Below are 15,328 nucleotides of genomic sequence, written 5' to 3' on the forward strand. Positions count from 1 at the left end.
GTCAAAGCAAATATAATAATATTAATAACGTCTGTCTGTCGGTCAGTCCTCTAGTGAAGCTATTTGCTCGTTCCAAAGTGTAGATTCCTATGGAGAAGAACGAGCAAGAAACTCCATAGGTTACTCTTTTTCAATCAGATTTACAATACATTTCTTGGTTACATTGTTTCGATTACTTCAACTATGTGAGAACAATGTAAAACTAATATACAGTCCAAGCGACAGAAAAAGAAAATAACCTAGAGGACAATAAAAAATATGCAGTCCGGAGCTGACCAGTCCCAGTTGACAGCGCCCGTTCACGAACATGACACGTACACCAGCACCGCCCAACTCAACCATGTTGCAGGGAATCGAGCGATCCAATGCCCGTGCCACCGCCAATGAGACATTTGAGTGAGCATGACAACTCCAAGCTGACATAAATGCATTCTACTAGTCTAATTTGATTTCAGTTAATTACAGGGCTCTCACATTTACAATAATTGTATAACGTACAGAACACATCGAAATAACATGGTTATATTACTACATTTTTTTCGTTCTCCTGTGGAGCCGGACCAGCTTGCCTCCAAGCATTTTTATCTTCTATATAATCGTTTACTTTGTAGTATGCTTGTCTACATAACGTTTTTTTAATACATAGTTTAAATTTTGATTCATTTAGATTCTGTATTTCCATTGGAACTCTATTATAACATTTAACACAGAATCCCATAAATGACTTACTTATTTTTGACAATCTAAAAAATGGTTGACTTAATCTATCCTTATGTCTAGTTTGATAGTTGTGTCTATCAGATACTTTTGCAAACAAATGTAGGTTTTTCCTAACATACATAATATTTTCATAAATAAATTGACATGGAACGGTCATAATGTTGATCTCCTTAAACTTTTCTCTAAGAGATTCCCGACGACCTAGGTTGTAAATAGCTCTGACGGCGCGCTTTTGTAGGATAAATATAGACTCAACATCAGCAGCCTGTCCCCACAGCAAAATGCCATACGACATGATGCTATGGAAGTAACTGAAATACACTAGTCTTGCCGTGCCTATGTCGGTTAGCTGTCTGATCTTCCAGACAGCGTAAGCTGCAGAGCTCAATCGTCCCGCTAGCGATGTAATGTGGGGACCCCATTGCAATTTGTCATCTACAGTGATCCCTAGGAAAGTAGTCTCTTTTACAAATTCTAATTTCTGACTATTTAATAATACATCGCATTGGTTAGTCTTAACATTTGGCAAAACAAATCTAATACATTTTGTCTTTTTATCATTTAATACTAGGTTATTTGATGTAAACCAATTTTGAACCTTCATTAGAGCATTATTTACGTCGTCATAATTCTTTTTTCGTCTATTTATTTTAAAAACTAATGATGTGTCATCAGCAAATAATACCATCTGAGGTTCATTCTGAAATAAATGGGGCAAGTCGTTTATATATGCCAAAAATAGGAATGGGCCTAGTATTGAGCCCTGCGGTACGCCCATAGACATGCTAGCACCCGGTGAGTTTATTTTATTTACTTGTACTTTAAGTTGCCTATCCTGAAGGTATGACTTCAATAGATTTAGCGATATACCCCGAATACCGTAATGTTCCAGCTTCAGCAATAGAGTCTCGTGTTCAACGCAGTCAAATGCCTTCGAAAGATCACAAAATATTCCGATAGCATCCTGTGCGTCTTCCCACGAGGCGAACACCCGCTTAATTAGAGCTACTCCAGCGTCAGTTGTACAGCGTCCCTTGGTGAACCCGTATTGTTGATCGTGAAAGATAGAGTTTGTGTTAAAGTGATGCAGCATTTGAGTAAGCATCAGTTTTTCAAACACTTTACTGAGTACTGGTAAGATAGAAACCGGCCTATAGTTATTGGGCTCCGCACTATCACCGGATTTAAACAATGGAACAACTTTACTATGTTTCATTAAGTCTGGGAAGACTCCTTGATCTACACTTTTATTAAAAATTAGAGCTAAGTAAGGTGCTATAGTCTCTATAAAAGATCTACACACCCTAACCGACATTCCCCAGAGATCTTCAGTTGACTTAACTTTAATATCTTTGAACGCTTTTATCACTGTTTGGGGGTTTGTGTGTTGAAATCGAAAATCTATTGAGCATTTCTCTACATTATTTTTAAGAATATCTATAGATAGTGTTGGAGATGATTTCAATGCTTCCGTAGTTTTAAGTGGAATATTTTTAAAAAAAGTTTCAAATTCCTGGGCAACTTTTATATCTGTACAAATGCGTCCATTTTCGGTATTTAAATTATATTCAGAATTACGTTGTTTATTTCTACCTGTCTCGCTATTAATTATGTTCCAGGTAGTTTTAATTTTGTTATCCGCGGTTCTAATTTTACTGCTAATGTACAGAGATTTAGCATGCTTACAAACCGTTTTAAATATTTTAGAGTACCTTGATACATGACTGCGAAAATCCTCACTATTATTAAATTGTCTCATACCATATAACTCAAATAACTTTTCCCTACTTATACGAATACCTGGTGTAGCCCAGTCACAAAATACAAATTTACTTTGAATGTTTTTACGTTTTAAAGGGAAGATTTTATCAAATTGTGTTTTAACAATGGACAATAAGTTGGCATAAATCTCACACGGGTATTCACTATCATGTATTTGGTCGCATAATTCATTTTGCAAGTTCTGATTCAATGACTCAATTTTTTTATCTGTAATTTGCCTAAATATAATTTCTCTTTTTGGTACAGTGGTAATAGTATTAAAATTCACTGTCAGCCCACTGTGATCTGAAGGTAATCTATTGACTATGTCTTTATTAAAATAATCACAGTTACAAAAAATATTATCGATACAAGTCGCCGAAGTGGATGTTACTCGGGTGGGCTCAAGAAAAATATTAGACAAATCAAAACATTTAAAGAGACTTAATAAATTAGTACTATTTGAACCGTTCTCTAAGAGATCAACATTAAAATCGCCACATACTATAGTACATTTACTATTGGAACACGTTTTCCTCAATACGTCTTCCATTACTGAGCTAAAAGTATTAAGGTTCTGTAAATTAGGAGGTCTATAAACACATACTACAATATGCCTATCCAGCTCAACACAGGACAACTCTATTGTATGCTCTATCGAAAGTGATGCAATGTCATGTCTTTCCTTATATTTTACTGATTTTTTTATTAATATCAGGCTACCACCATGTATCATTATTTGACGGCTAAAGTAGTTGCCAACACAATAGTTTTTAAAATTTATAGATTCTACTTGATAGCCTTTCAACCAATGTTCAGTTACACAAACAATATCATATTTAAATTTTTCTAAAAATAGTTCAATCTCTAAAGATTTTGATGAAAAACCCTGCATATTTTGACTAAACAATGTCAACAAGTTATTTTGTTTATTCTTATGTACTATTTTGGCTTTAGAGTTTAATATACTGCCAGAAGATACCGTACCAATGCATGAAACTTGGTTATCTTCTGTTGTCTCAGACCTTAGTTTAAACCGTTATCCGGAGTATTACCCACATTTGTCAACAAATTGTGAGTCTCCTTCGTACTATTATATGTACATTTTATCTCTATATTATTAGACTGTCTATATAATATAGATTTGTCACTTAAATTATTAAAAACTAAATTAATAATATTTGCTAGCAGACTAGCAAGTAAAACTTTACATTTTCTTGGAATAAACATGTATTCCTTGTTCAAATGAAAACCACTAACAAATTTGTTAGTGTCAAAAAATATTAATTTGTCCTTATGACAACATGTCAACATGGAAATTATTTTATTTAGATAATATATATTTCTATTTTCTGATTCTGACAAAGTGTCAGAATATGGGAAAGCACAAATTACTCTCATTCCTACATCTAAATCTAGTAAGGTGTTGATACCATCCACAATGTCCCGCTTTTTTTATATATATAATAAACATATATATATATATATATATATGAAAATAAACAACTCGTAGTGTAACATAAAAAAGCAATTGTAATGAATTTAATTCATTAATTGATTGTAGAACTTAATTTATGAAAATGTATTCTATTTAGTCTAGTCAATAATTCTAGTCCTATTTACGTATTATGTATTGTATTGTATAAATATACTTAGATTGCACTCTTAGGAAGTAATTACGATAATGATAGAGTACCTACATGGCGATAAATATTATACTTCGAACTTTAAAGAGACAATCGTCATGATTACCAGCCGTTAAAACTAGAGGAGGACTATATTTGAATAAAAAAAAAGTAGAAATAAATTATCGTATCACTCACTGACTCCTCTAGTGTTGCGGGTGTCCACGGGTGGCGCTGATCGCTTACCATCAGGTGACGCGTATGCTCGGTTGCCCCCTATTCAACAAAAAAAAAAAAAACTCAAACTTATCACTTTCCAAAAGTCGATGTGCAATATTTATTGCCTAGTATTGTACCTACTCGATTTTTCTGTACATAGCCTAATGTAATATTTAAAGAAAAAACTATCTATTTGTAGGTAATACGAGAATTATTATATTGTAATTATTTCTATTGATACTTTAAATGCTTCACGGAATTCAAGTTTCGCTCAAAATCAGGGTGATTACCAAATATTTCTTAGTTAATTATTGCTTTTAGCCACCGCAAGTCAATCAGGCAGACATATTAATGTATCTTATAATTGTATGAAATGTACCTATGTAGTTCTAAATAAATTAAATTAGCAGCACAAAAAATATAGCGAATAATAAATTAAATTGCAAAAATCTGTTTTTTATTTATTTATACATCCTGCATATCCCTACCCTCAGTTAAACAAAAATTATTATACGTAAAGGTATCTACAGAAGTATGTAAGTATGTACATATGTATGTAGGTATGTACATATTAGATAGAACATTTTTAATTGAATTAAAAGTTTATACAAATATTTTTTATAGATGATATTACAGAAAAAAAAAAAACATTAAAATCACCCAAATATTTATTTTTGACGCTGATAACAAACTTGTACTAAAAAGATGAATGCTAGCGACATCTATGTTATAAAGCTGACAACTGTGCTCGTCAGATAAATATTACAGTGAGTTTCACAGAATACACTACATTCCATGGTGGAGCAATTTTAAAATTAAATAACATTAATAATATAGGCAGTTCTTGACAAAAAAATATTTTATAAGTAATATATTACGTATAAGTTATTGTTTAAAAGGTTTCAACAAAAACAATTTCAATTTATATTTCAACTGCTTATCCATTTTTAACTAAGAAAATTCTTACGTAAACTCGTCACAAAGTTGGTTATTTACAAAATTATTGATGTCCTAAAATATTCGTTTTAATATTTAAAAATATTTTTCTTCTATCATTTTTGCATGTCATAGACAATACGCTAACCACAAAATACGCGTTGGGTTTTTTAAATGGCAACATTTTTTCTAAAGTTGTCAATGTCAAAACGCTTGTTGTCAAAACTTATTGTCTATTCCTTTTCCTGTTAAATTTTCTCCTGAGAGGTTGGTTTCGTGTTTGTAAAAATCTAAATTAATCTCGAAAACTATTGAGTTTTGAATTAAATCCTATTATGGTGTATTTATGGGCAGTGTATTCTTATTATTCATGTGTATATTTTATAAAATATGTGAAAAACCGGAATGTTATAAAATGATAACCTATGTTCGTAAGCGTTTGAGACATAAGCCGCTCTGTGTTTCAGAAACTAAAAATGGGTCGTTACTCTCGGGAACCTGATAATCCAGCGAAGTCATGCAAGGCGCGTGGCTCAAACCTCCGTGTTCACTTCAAGGTAAATTCTAAAATGTATTTGTATACATGTTATTGATTCCACATGGACTGACACTCCTTCACGTTTTTGTACTATTTACTTATAAGTAGACAATAACCTATTAGATATGAAGTCCTAAATTCGTAGGCTGTAGTGCTAATAACACTTAAACTAGATAATTAGTGGCAATGTACAAGTTTTCAGGTTAGTTTGTTACGAAGAAACAAACTGCCTAAGTTTCAAGTTATTTAACGACATGACTACTTAAAGGTGTCTAATCTTCAATCTATAAGGTCTTCAAATCGTCTAATTTGTTCAGTGAACGTCCTTAGGGGCAGAGATATTTCGGATAACTTGAACTTGCATCAACTGCAATGGCCATAACATTGTATGTCAAAATTTCATACAAGGAGAGATGAATTAAGTTATTCCATACATGTGACACATTAAATTATAGTTTATAAACTTAACCTATCACAAAATCCTCCAAACTCCCAAAAACTAACCTTTGAAATAAATTTTCAGAACACATATGAGACAGCCATGGCGATCAGGAAACTGCCCCTGCGCCGCGCTGTACGTTACCTGAAGAATGTTACAGAGAAGAAGGAATGCATTCCATTCCGCCGCTTCAACGGTGGTGTAGGTCGTTGCGCACAAGCCAAGCAGTTCGGCACCACACAGGGTCGTTGGCCCAAGAAGTCTGCGGAGTTCTTACTCCAGCTGCTGAGAAATGCAGAGTCCAACGCTGACTACAAAGGCTTGGATGTTGACAGGCTTGTCATTGATCACATTCAGGTGAGTCTTACTGCCTTCTAATGTAGTCATAAGTGAAAAGTTTAAGGCAAGATTGTCATCAGCTTGTATCTGTAACCTTACAGAGGTATTTTCTCACATGGAGATAGAACAAAATATGTATAACTTAACTTATATTGTCTGTTAATAGGGAACAAAAGCTAGTTTTAGTTGTTTTTTGTTAATAAATGTATTGCTAGTGTTTTGTTTGAAATATTATCTGGTGGCATAGGCTCTATAGATTGTATTGATTGTATATAGAAACTACTTAATTACATTATTTGTAGTCAGTAACTGGATGCATATTTTATCTCAGTCTTGTTTAAAAGAATGAGTTGGAAACTCTGTAGTTGCCTTTTAGTGTAGGTATATAATATTACACTACCAAGAGTAATTTGTATGATTGATCTGCAAGTTCCTCTATAAAAAATATTATGTTACTTTGTGGAATTCCATGCTACACAATACATTTTTAGTTTTCATTCTGATGATGTATTTTCAGCATAATGATATGCTATGGTGGAAAAAAAAAACAGATAAATATTCTACTATTAGTGCTGTAATATCTTAATTTTGCTTGTTGTAGTAATAAGTTACTTTCTTTCCATGTTGGTTTACCAAACAACTGTCTGTTTAGTCTGTTCAAACCAAGATAAATGTTTTTCATTGTTGCTGAATTTGATTCCATGTAAAAAGTCCATGTGGTGTGCTGATGCCATAAAAATTCTGTGGTAAAATGTGTATTTCTTAAAAAATCATGAAAAAAAGGCATGAAAATGACAATAACATGCTTGAATATATTTTTTGAGGCTTTAACGAGTAGGTCTTAATGTTCAAGGAAGCTTTATGTAGAATACATGTTACTTTCCATCCAAAGATTTATTTTTTATTGTAGGTACAAAAGGATATAAATACATTGTGTTTTTTGCAGACAACATGTATTTTTAAGTTCTGTGAATATTTTGGTTCTGGGGGAATGAGTTAGATGTATCTTATGTCAGAAGAATCTTAATCTGAGGTACAGTTACTCTGCAACATGAATCCAAAGACCTTGTGGGTTTTTGTTCAATGATCTAAGGCTAAGAAGTAACATTTAAATTGTAGGTTATGGTTAAAAAAGGTGTTTATACTTTGTACCAAAATACATGAATTCATTTAATTCATTGTTTAACATATTAACATAGAGACTCAGCGACCCCACAGTCAAACCATTACAACGGTTTTGTGGGGCTTAGTATATTATAATGTAATCTATATGGAAAAGGAATAAATAAATAAATAATAATAATTTAACAATATTATTATGTTTGTGTGTACATTATTATCGAGTTTGTAATTTGAGAGAAAATAATGCAAATTCTCTGGCAACATTTGTCGTAACAATTGTGAAGAACAACTGAAGCTATGATAGGCCTTTAGTTAGTTAAAAGATGTTAAATTGTTTGTTAGTTTGAAATATTGCCTTTTTGCTTGTCAGTGGTACTACTTTATCGTCATCACTGTTTTCGAAAGGCATACATTAATAATGGTTAACATAAAGGAAGTTTTTTTGTGGAACTTTCTTTTCTCCGCTATTGACATTTTAAGCCACATAGTATAATATTTGTTTTATCATTTTGTGTTATTATTATGAAGGAGTTGATAATTTCTGAGATAGTATTGAGATAGTTTATGATACAAAAAAATCGTTTTATTTTAGGAGTTGTTTTATCTCTCTATAGTAAGGCTACTAAGACTAGCTTACATAGTTTCTCAGGCTCTCTGTATAACAAAACGTGCAATATTAACCAATTATATTTCTTTCTTCAGGTTAACCGCGCTCCCTGCCTGCGCAGACGCACATACCGCGCCCACGGTCGTATCAACCCCTACATGTCATCGCCCTGCCACATCGAGGTCTGTCTGAGCGAGCGTGAGGACGCCGTCGCACGCGCTGCGCCCGCCGACGACGCTCCCGCTAAGAAGAAGCTCTCCAAAAAGAAGCTGGCTCGCCAGAAGGAAAAGATGATGAGGGAATAGACATATAAGGGTTAATAAATGATTTTACCATCTACTTTTTTTGTTTTCTTTTTTAGTTTAGGGATGTCCATGTTGTTTGTAACTACTCTATACCCGCGAGAGCTTCTATACTTCGCCGGAATGGATCGGCTTGATCGAAATGATTGTTTCACACCAGTTCATCAGTTTGTTTTAGCATTTTAGCTGCAGTAATAGTAATCAGAAGAGTTAAATATACTTAATTTGTCATTGTAGATTGATACATGTATTAAATAAATCAGGAATTGACTTGAGTTGACCAGCTAACAGATTGAAAAAATAGTTTCATTTTGTCTTTGTAAAAAGGACCTACTGGGATTTTTTATTTTGAATTCTACCCATATTGTTAATTCTGAAAAGACTTGGTAAATACTTATTTAATAATTTTAATACTTATTGATACTAAATACATCGACAGACACGAGAATTAATAACATTATGAAAGTGCAACAGACGAAATGCTCTGTTCTTGCGTGGTTAAATATGCGATTTGACGTTTCAAACTATTTATTTCAATACACACTTCATTGAGGCAGTTCTCCAGAAAATAATTTGCTTCTGCCAGGTTCTCAGCGTGCCTCGATGCTTCTATTCTTTTATTTTTAGCCCGAATTATGAGTTTTTTAAGTGCCTTGTTCTCTTCTTGTAAGGAGATCAGTCTGGAGTCTACAATTCTGTGCATTGCTTTTGCTTATATTTTTGTAAGTTAATGTAGTCACGAAGTTCACAAGCTTGTTCCTTGGCGTCGTGTATTTCAGTCCTTAAATATACATTTTTTTCTTTAAGTTCTATAGCTCTAGACATCTCCTGGTGTTGCTTGTCCGTAGCCTCGAGCAGCTTGTCCCGAAGTCTAAGGTTCTCTTTAATCGTCCTATTTATAATGCCATATTCCCAACTTTTACTTTTATCTGAATTATTTAGTTTCTGTAGTTTCATATTCCAGAGGCACTTTTACTTAAAATTTTCTTTTTATTATAATCTAAATATTACAAATGTTTTTAGCTTTTCGACATATCTAATTCGCAGATTAAAAAGAGGTTTGAAAGAGATCGAGTATTGTTTTGTGTAGTATGAAGGTTTGCATTTCATAATAATCTAACTTATTAGGGACCTACCTAGTGAACAGTAGTCGATAATCTTACAGGCTTTGGGCCTGCGGACGGCGAGCAAGGCTAGCTCGCCGCCTGACCAGAACCAGACCCGTGCGTGCGGCGCCTCGCGTTTCGCGCGCGCCTCAAAGAGTTATCAGTCCACCACAGATGGGGCCCAGTAGGGCTGATGCTTGATCCGGAGCTGCGGACTAGCTAGCGTGTTTACCGGGGCTCCGGCTCGAAAAGCAGGAGTAGGAGGTGGTTTTTAGTCAGTAAGAGTCTAATACTTCCTCTCGCCTAAGTCATTGGATGACTTTCCCCCCTTAAAAAAAGGTATAGGAAGCTTTAGCTCGTGTCTTCGCCCGCGTGGAGTAGCCTACGTAGCTAACCTACCTACATAAACCTATCAACCTACTTAGGTAATATGTACGTTCGTGATTCGTTCACCGTCTCTTCATAGGTAGAGCTGCAATTCCTAAACCCTATCTTCATGAAAAGGCTCGTGGATCGTGGTCGTATTCATACGAAGCATCAACTTATTTACCACTAGCTTTTGCCCGCGACTTCGTTCGCGTGGAATAGTGACTTCCGGCAAATTTTTGGTTTTAACCACATAGTTCCCGATCTCGCGGGATCTCTTCAAAAATGAGATGTGGAAGATATTCCAGGGAACTCTTCAAAAATCAACATAATGAGCTCTGCGTTTGAATTTAATAGATGTATACTCACTTAGGGCATTGAAAAAATAGTTTAAAAACGGATTTAAACTAACTTAAAACTAAAGAAAGCTACGAATTACGAATTTATAACAATTAAAAAAGAAACTATATTACAACCTATCCTCTATGCTATAATAACCAAGCTTAAACTAAATAATTTAAAAGAAACGACTTAAATCTAATCTAATTAAAAAAAAATTAGACTTACAATTTTATTAAAAAAATTAACTACAGTAACTACTAATAATCGATATCAAACTAAACATACGTTAAATAGTTTAACCAAAAAACCAGGAAAACCCAACAAATAAACTTATTAATTGACAAATACAACGAAACCAATTTAGAATATACGAAACAGCAGGACCACTACAGACAAATAATCATACGACTGATAATACACTTTTTCTACGATAGTACCGAAGCGCTCGGCCGATACCCAACCAAATGAATGTAACGAAACTATAGCGCGATCTATTTCGATCCCAACGCCATCTATCGAGGATAAAGACAACTTGGATTATTTATTTATGTTACGGTAAGAGTGAATAATCGAAAATTATTAATAATTATCTACTATTATTAATAATTACCGAAACTCGAGGTAAAAGTGATAAATTAATCACATTTGTCCGTTATTATTAATAATTTTACCCTAGTAGTGATAAATGTAATAAGTGGCCAAGATGTTATTTTTATTTCAATTTAAACGGCAATATATTGTACTTGCACGATAAATATTTGTTGAATTCTATGATAATACTTTAAAAAAATTATTTTCTAACTGCTTCGCAAAAGAAGGAGACGGCATCCTAGTCCCCCTCGCTTCATACCATAGCCTGAACCAATGCCGGGCGCGAGAGGTCGCTGTCACCGACCCTGGGGACACGGTGATTTCCAGCCCATGCAGGATACACCGCCACCGTATGCTCCACCATGTCCTCCAGGCGTTACCTCCCGCCCAATCAGAAACAGGAACCTACCGAAACTCCCATGTCCGGTAAGCACCTGTGTCAGGCGGTAGGTGAGGACGCCATGGCGCCTCTCTAGCCACTCCTCAAACAGGGGACTTACCGCTGCAATGAAGGCGAACCCAGATAAATGTGCTCTAGAAGGTCACTATTTAATATTCTAGTTCATAATGTGCGAATTTGTTGTCCTTTCGTTTTAAAGCAAGTAAAAATAACATTGTTTGTGTGATTTCTAATTAATATAATCGTAAGACTGTGTTTAATATTATAAATAAATACATGCTGGTCAAGAAACATTAGGTTTGTATTTATTTTATTACTTTCACCAATATGTGTCGTGAATTATTAATAATCACTACTAAAAGTAATAAATTTCGATAGATTATTCACATTTACCAAAACGAGTGGTTATTATTAATAATTTTGTAAAATTATTAATAATTTTCAATTAATCAGATTTACCGTAACATTTATACTCCGTTCGGGCATTTTCTTTGTACTAAAAGTTTAATTATATTGATATTATTATTATTTTTTTCATACCTTTTTACTATTTATTTACTTTTTTTCGATGAATTAAAACAATAACATGAACCGAAGTCGTGTAACGATCGACATAGAATTATCTATACTCCGTTAGAGCATTTTCTTTGTACTAAATGTTTTATTATATTGATATTATTTTTTTCATAGCTTTTTACTATTTATTTACTTTTTTTCGATAAATTAAAACAATAACATGAACCGAAGTCGTGTAACGATCGACATAGAATTATTTATAAATAATTTATTTCTTACTAGCTTTTGCCCGCGACTTCGTTCGCGTGGAATAGTGACTTCCGGCAAATTTTTGGTTTTAACCACATAGTTCCCGATCTCGCGGGATCTCTTCAAAAATGAGATGTGGAAGATATTCCAGGGAACTCTTCAAAAATCAACATAATGAGCTCTGCGTTTGAATTTAATAGATGTATACTCACTTAGGGCATTGAAAAAATAGTTTAAAAACGGATTTAAACTAACTTAAAACTAAAGAAAGCTACGAATTACGAATTTATAACAATTAAAAAAGAAACTATATTACAACCTATCCTCTATGCTATAATAACCAAGCTTAAACTAAATAATTTAAAAGAAACGACTTAAATCTAATCTAATTAAAAAAAATTAGACTTACAATTTTATTAAAAAAATTAACTACAGTAACTACTAATAATCGATATCAAACTAAACCTACGTTAAATAGTTTAACCAAAAAACCAGGAAAACCCAACAAATAAACTTATTAATTGACAAATACAACGAAACCAATTTAGAATATACGAAACAGCAGGACCACTACAGACAAATAATCATACGACTGATAATACACTTTTTCTACGATAGTACCGAAGCGCTCGGCCGATACCCAACCAAATGAATGTAACGAAACCATAGCGCGATCTATTTCGATCCCAACGCCATCTATCGAGGATAAAGACAACTTGGATTATTTATTTATACTCCGTTCGGGCATTTTCTTTGTACTAAAAGTTTAATTATATTGATATTATTATTATTTTTTTCATACCTTTTTACTATTTATTTACTTTTTTTCGATGAATTAAAACAATAACATGAACCGAAGTCGTGTAACGATCGACATAGAATTATCTATACTCCGTTAGAGCATTTTCTTTGTACTAAATGTTTTATTATATTGATATTATTTTTTTCATAGCTTTTTACTATTTATTTACTTTTTTTCGATAAATTAAAACAATAACATGAACCGAAGTCGTGTAACGATCGACATAGAATTATTTATAAATAATTTATTTCTTATTTTTATTTTTTGATTTTTGAAATAAAAATATATCTATGTCCTTTCTAAGGTTCTAAACTATATCTGTACCAAATTTCAACCAAATCCGTCAAATAGTTGCGGAGATTAATGGTATAAGCATAGAATGTTCGACGTGATTCTTTAATTTGACATAACTTTTTTATTTATGAACCGATTGACATGAAACAAACACTAAATGTAAATTTAAGCATCCCACAATATATTCGTGAAAACCGCATCCAACTCGGATCAGCCGTTTCTGAGATTAGCGCGCACAGACGAACAGACAAACAGACAAACAGACAAACAGACAAACAGACAAACAGACAAACAGACAAACAGACAAAAAAAAAGTTAATTACATTTTTGGGTTCGACATCGACATAACAATAACCCCTGCTATTTTTTTTATTTTTATTTTCAATGTACAGACAGCACTTTTCTACGATTTTATTATATGTATAGATTTTTATTTTTTGATTTTTGAAATAAAAATATATCTATGTCCTTTCTAAGGTTCTAAACTATATCTGTACCAAATTTCAACCAAATCCGTCAAATAGTTGCGGAGATTAATGGTATAAGCATAGAATGTTCGACGTGATTCTTTAATTTGACATAACTTTTTTATTTATGAACCGATTGACATGAAACAAACACTAAATGTAAATATAAGCATCCCACAATATATTCGTGAAAACCGCATCCAACTCGGATCAGCCGTTTCTGAGATTAGCGCGCACAGACGAACAGACAAACAGACAAACAGACAAACAGACAAACAGACAAACAGACAAACAGACAAACAGACAAACAGACAAAAAAAAAGTTAATTACATTTTTGGGTTCGACATCGACATAACAATAACCCCTGCTATTTTTTTTATTTTTATTTTCAATGTACAGACAGCACTTTTCTACGATTTTATTATATGTATAGATATGGGAGGAACGAGTAACGCTAGAGGAGTTACAAATGCGTCACAAACCCTTTTAAAACTATACCCCGTAGATGGCATATTTTAGGGTAGGTATGACAAGTCATACCTTTAGTTTAGCTCAAGAGCTAAACTACTTACTCGTCAAGCAGTCGAGAGAACTAAGCCGTAGTAAGTAAATAAGAGATCTATTGGTAAAATCACTCTTCCTTTATAAACTCGCTAACAGCCCTACGGGTCAGCATCAATTGTGTGTGGAGACAATTAAACTTGAACGTGGTCGTGGAGAGTAGCTGCCAGTCCGCGGCATCAGTCGTTACTGACGCACCACGCATGGCGTACGCGCGCACTGCTCTGTTCTACGCGTGCGCGTTGGCCGCGAACGCCGCGGCTTACGCTGCACCAGCCCTGCCCGCCAAATCTGACAATAATAACAAAGGTAACTGTTTATTTTTATTATATATAAATTAAAATTGATATTGATGTTTGAAACTGTGTGGTATGAAACTTCGAAACCTTTGACAGTTTTTTTTATGAAAATTACCCAAGGGATTATTGCCCAAAAATTTAGTCTAAAGAATATCATCCGTGCTAAGATAGGGCAGTCAGTCATCGTCATCACTAACTCGTAGTAGCCCACTGCTGGACTAAAGGCCTCCTCTACAAAGAGTGGGCTTGCCATAATCTCCTTTTTAGGCGGGCTGGAGATCGCAGTGTGAAGTGATCGGGTATATCAAAGAACGTTGCTGCCCGGTCTTAGTCGGCTCTTATAAAACCCGTGGAAAGAGATGGAGATCGCGACAAAAGCACCTTCTGCTCTATTAGCAATGTGCTCTATCATACACCTAGGTACATTGATTGATATTAGGCTTTCTTCTCATACCATTGAAGTCGTCGCTCATTTTATCGAAAATTGAGAATTACCAAGGGCTCAATAAGATTAAATCTTATTTAATGTTCAGATGTTAGAACCTAACCGCACTGCTGTACATCTAACTTTTGCGAATTTCTCTACCAAGTAGGTAGCTACCTTTGTAGGTAACTAGATAAAAGGACAAGTGCTATCTGCGTTGCCAACTTATACTCCCTATACAGCTAGTAATCCATTCCTAACGGAACTAGCTGGAGTTATTTCTTTTCTTCTTTCTCCATAAA

At 33.8% G+C, this 15,328-nt stretch overlaps 2 protein-coding genes and 1 long non-coding RNA gene across 3 annotated transcripts in view; 2 read left to right on the forward strand and 1 right to left on the reverse strand.

Annotated features, from left to right (window-relative positions):
• The first annotated feature begins 5,451 nt into the window (after positions 1–5,451).
• LOC118274213 (60S ribosomal protein L17) lies at positions 5,452–8,645 on the forward strand. The gene is made up of 4 exons (XM_035591646.2): positions 5,452–5,528; positions 5,729–5,818; positions 6,323–6,595; positions 8,402–8,645. Exons 2-4 carry the CDS (start codon positions 5,738–5,740, stop codon positions 8,609–8,611), a joined length of 564 nt encoding a protein of 187 aa, XP_035447539.1. The 5' UTR covers positions 5,452–5,528; positions 5,729–5,737; the 3' UTR covers positions 8,612–8,645.
• Positions 8,646–11,929: 3,284 nt separating this feature from the next.
• Positions 11,930–13,072, reverse strand: LOC126913081 (uncharacterized). Its single transcript, XR_007707661.1, has 2 exons — positions 12,981–13,072; positions 11,930–12,103 (listed from the first exon to the last, which is right to left on the reverse strand). It is a non-coding gene; the product is annotated as an uncharacterized LOC126913081 (long non-coding RNA).
• Positions 13,073–14,435: 1,363 nt separating this feature from the next.
• Positions 14,436–15,328, forward strand: part of LOC118274025 (acetylcholine receptor subunit beta-like 2) — a 43,287-nt gene continuing 42,394 nt past the window's right edge. The window contains exon 1 of the mRNA XM_050707889.1: positions 14,436–14,612. Coding sequence (XP_050563846.1) covers positions 14,507–14,612 — 106 coding nt within the window. The 5' untranslated portion in view covers positions 14,436–14,506. The remainder of the gene's footprint in view (positions 14,613–15,328) is intronic.

The sequence above is a fragment of the Spodoptera frugiperda genome, chromosome 3, assembly GCF_023101765.2.
Source record: "Spodoptera frugiperda isolate SF20-4 chromosome 3, AGI-APGP_CSIRO_Sfru_2.0, whole genome shotgun sequence".
NCBI classification, from domain to species: domain Eukaryota; kingdom Metazoa; phylum Arthropoda; class Insecta; order Lepidoptera; family Noctuidae; genus Spodoptera; species Spodoptera frugiperda.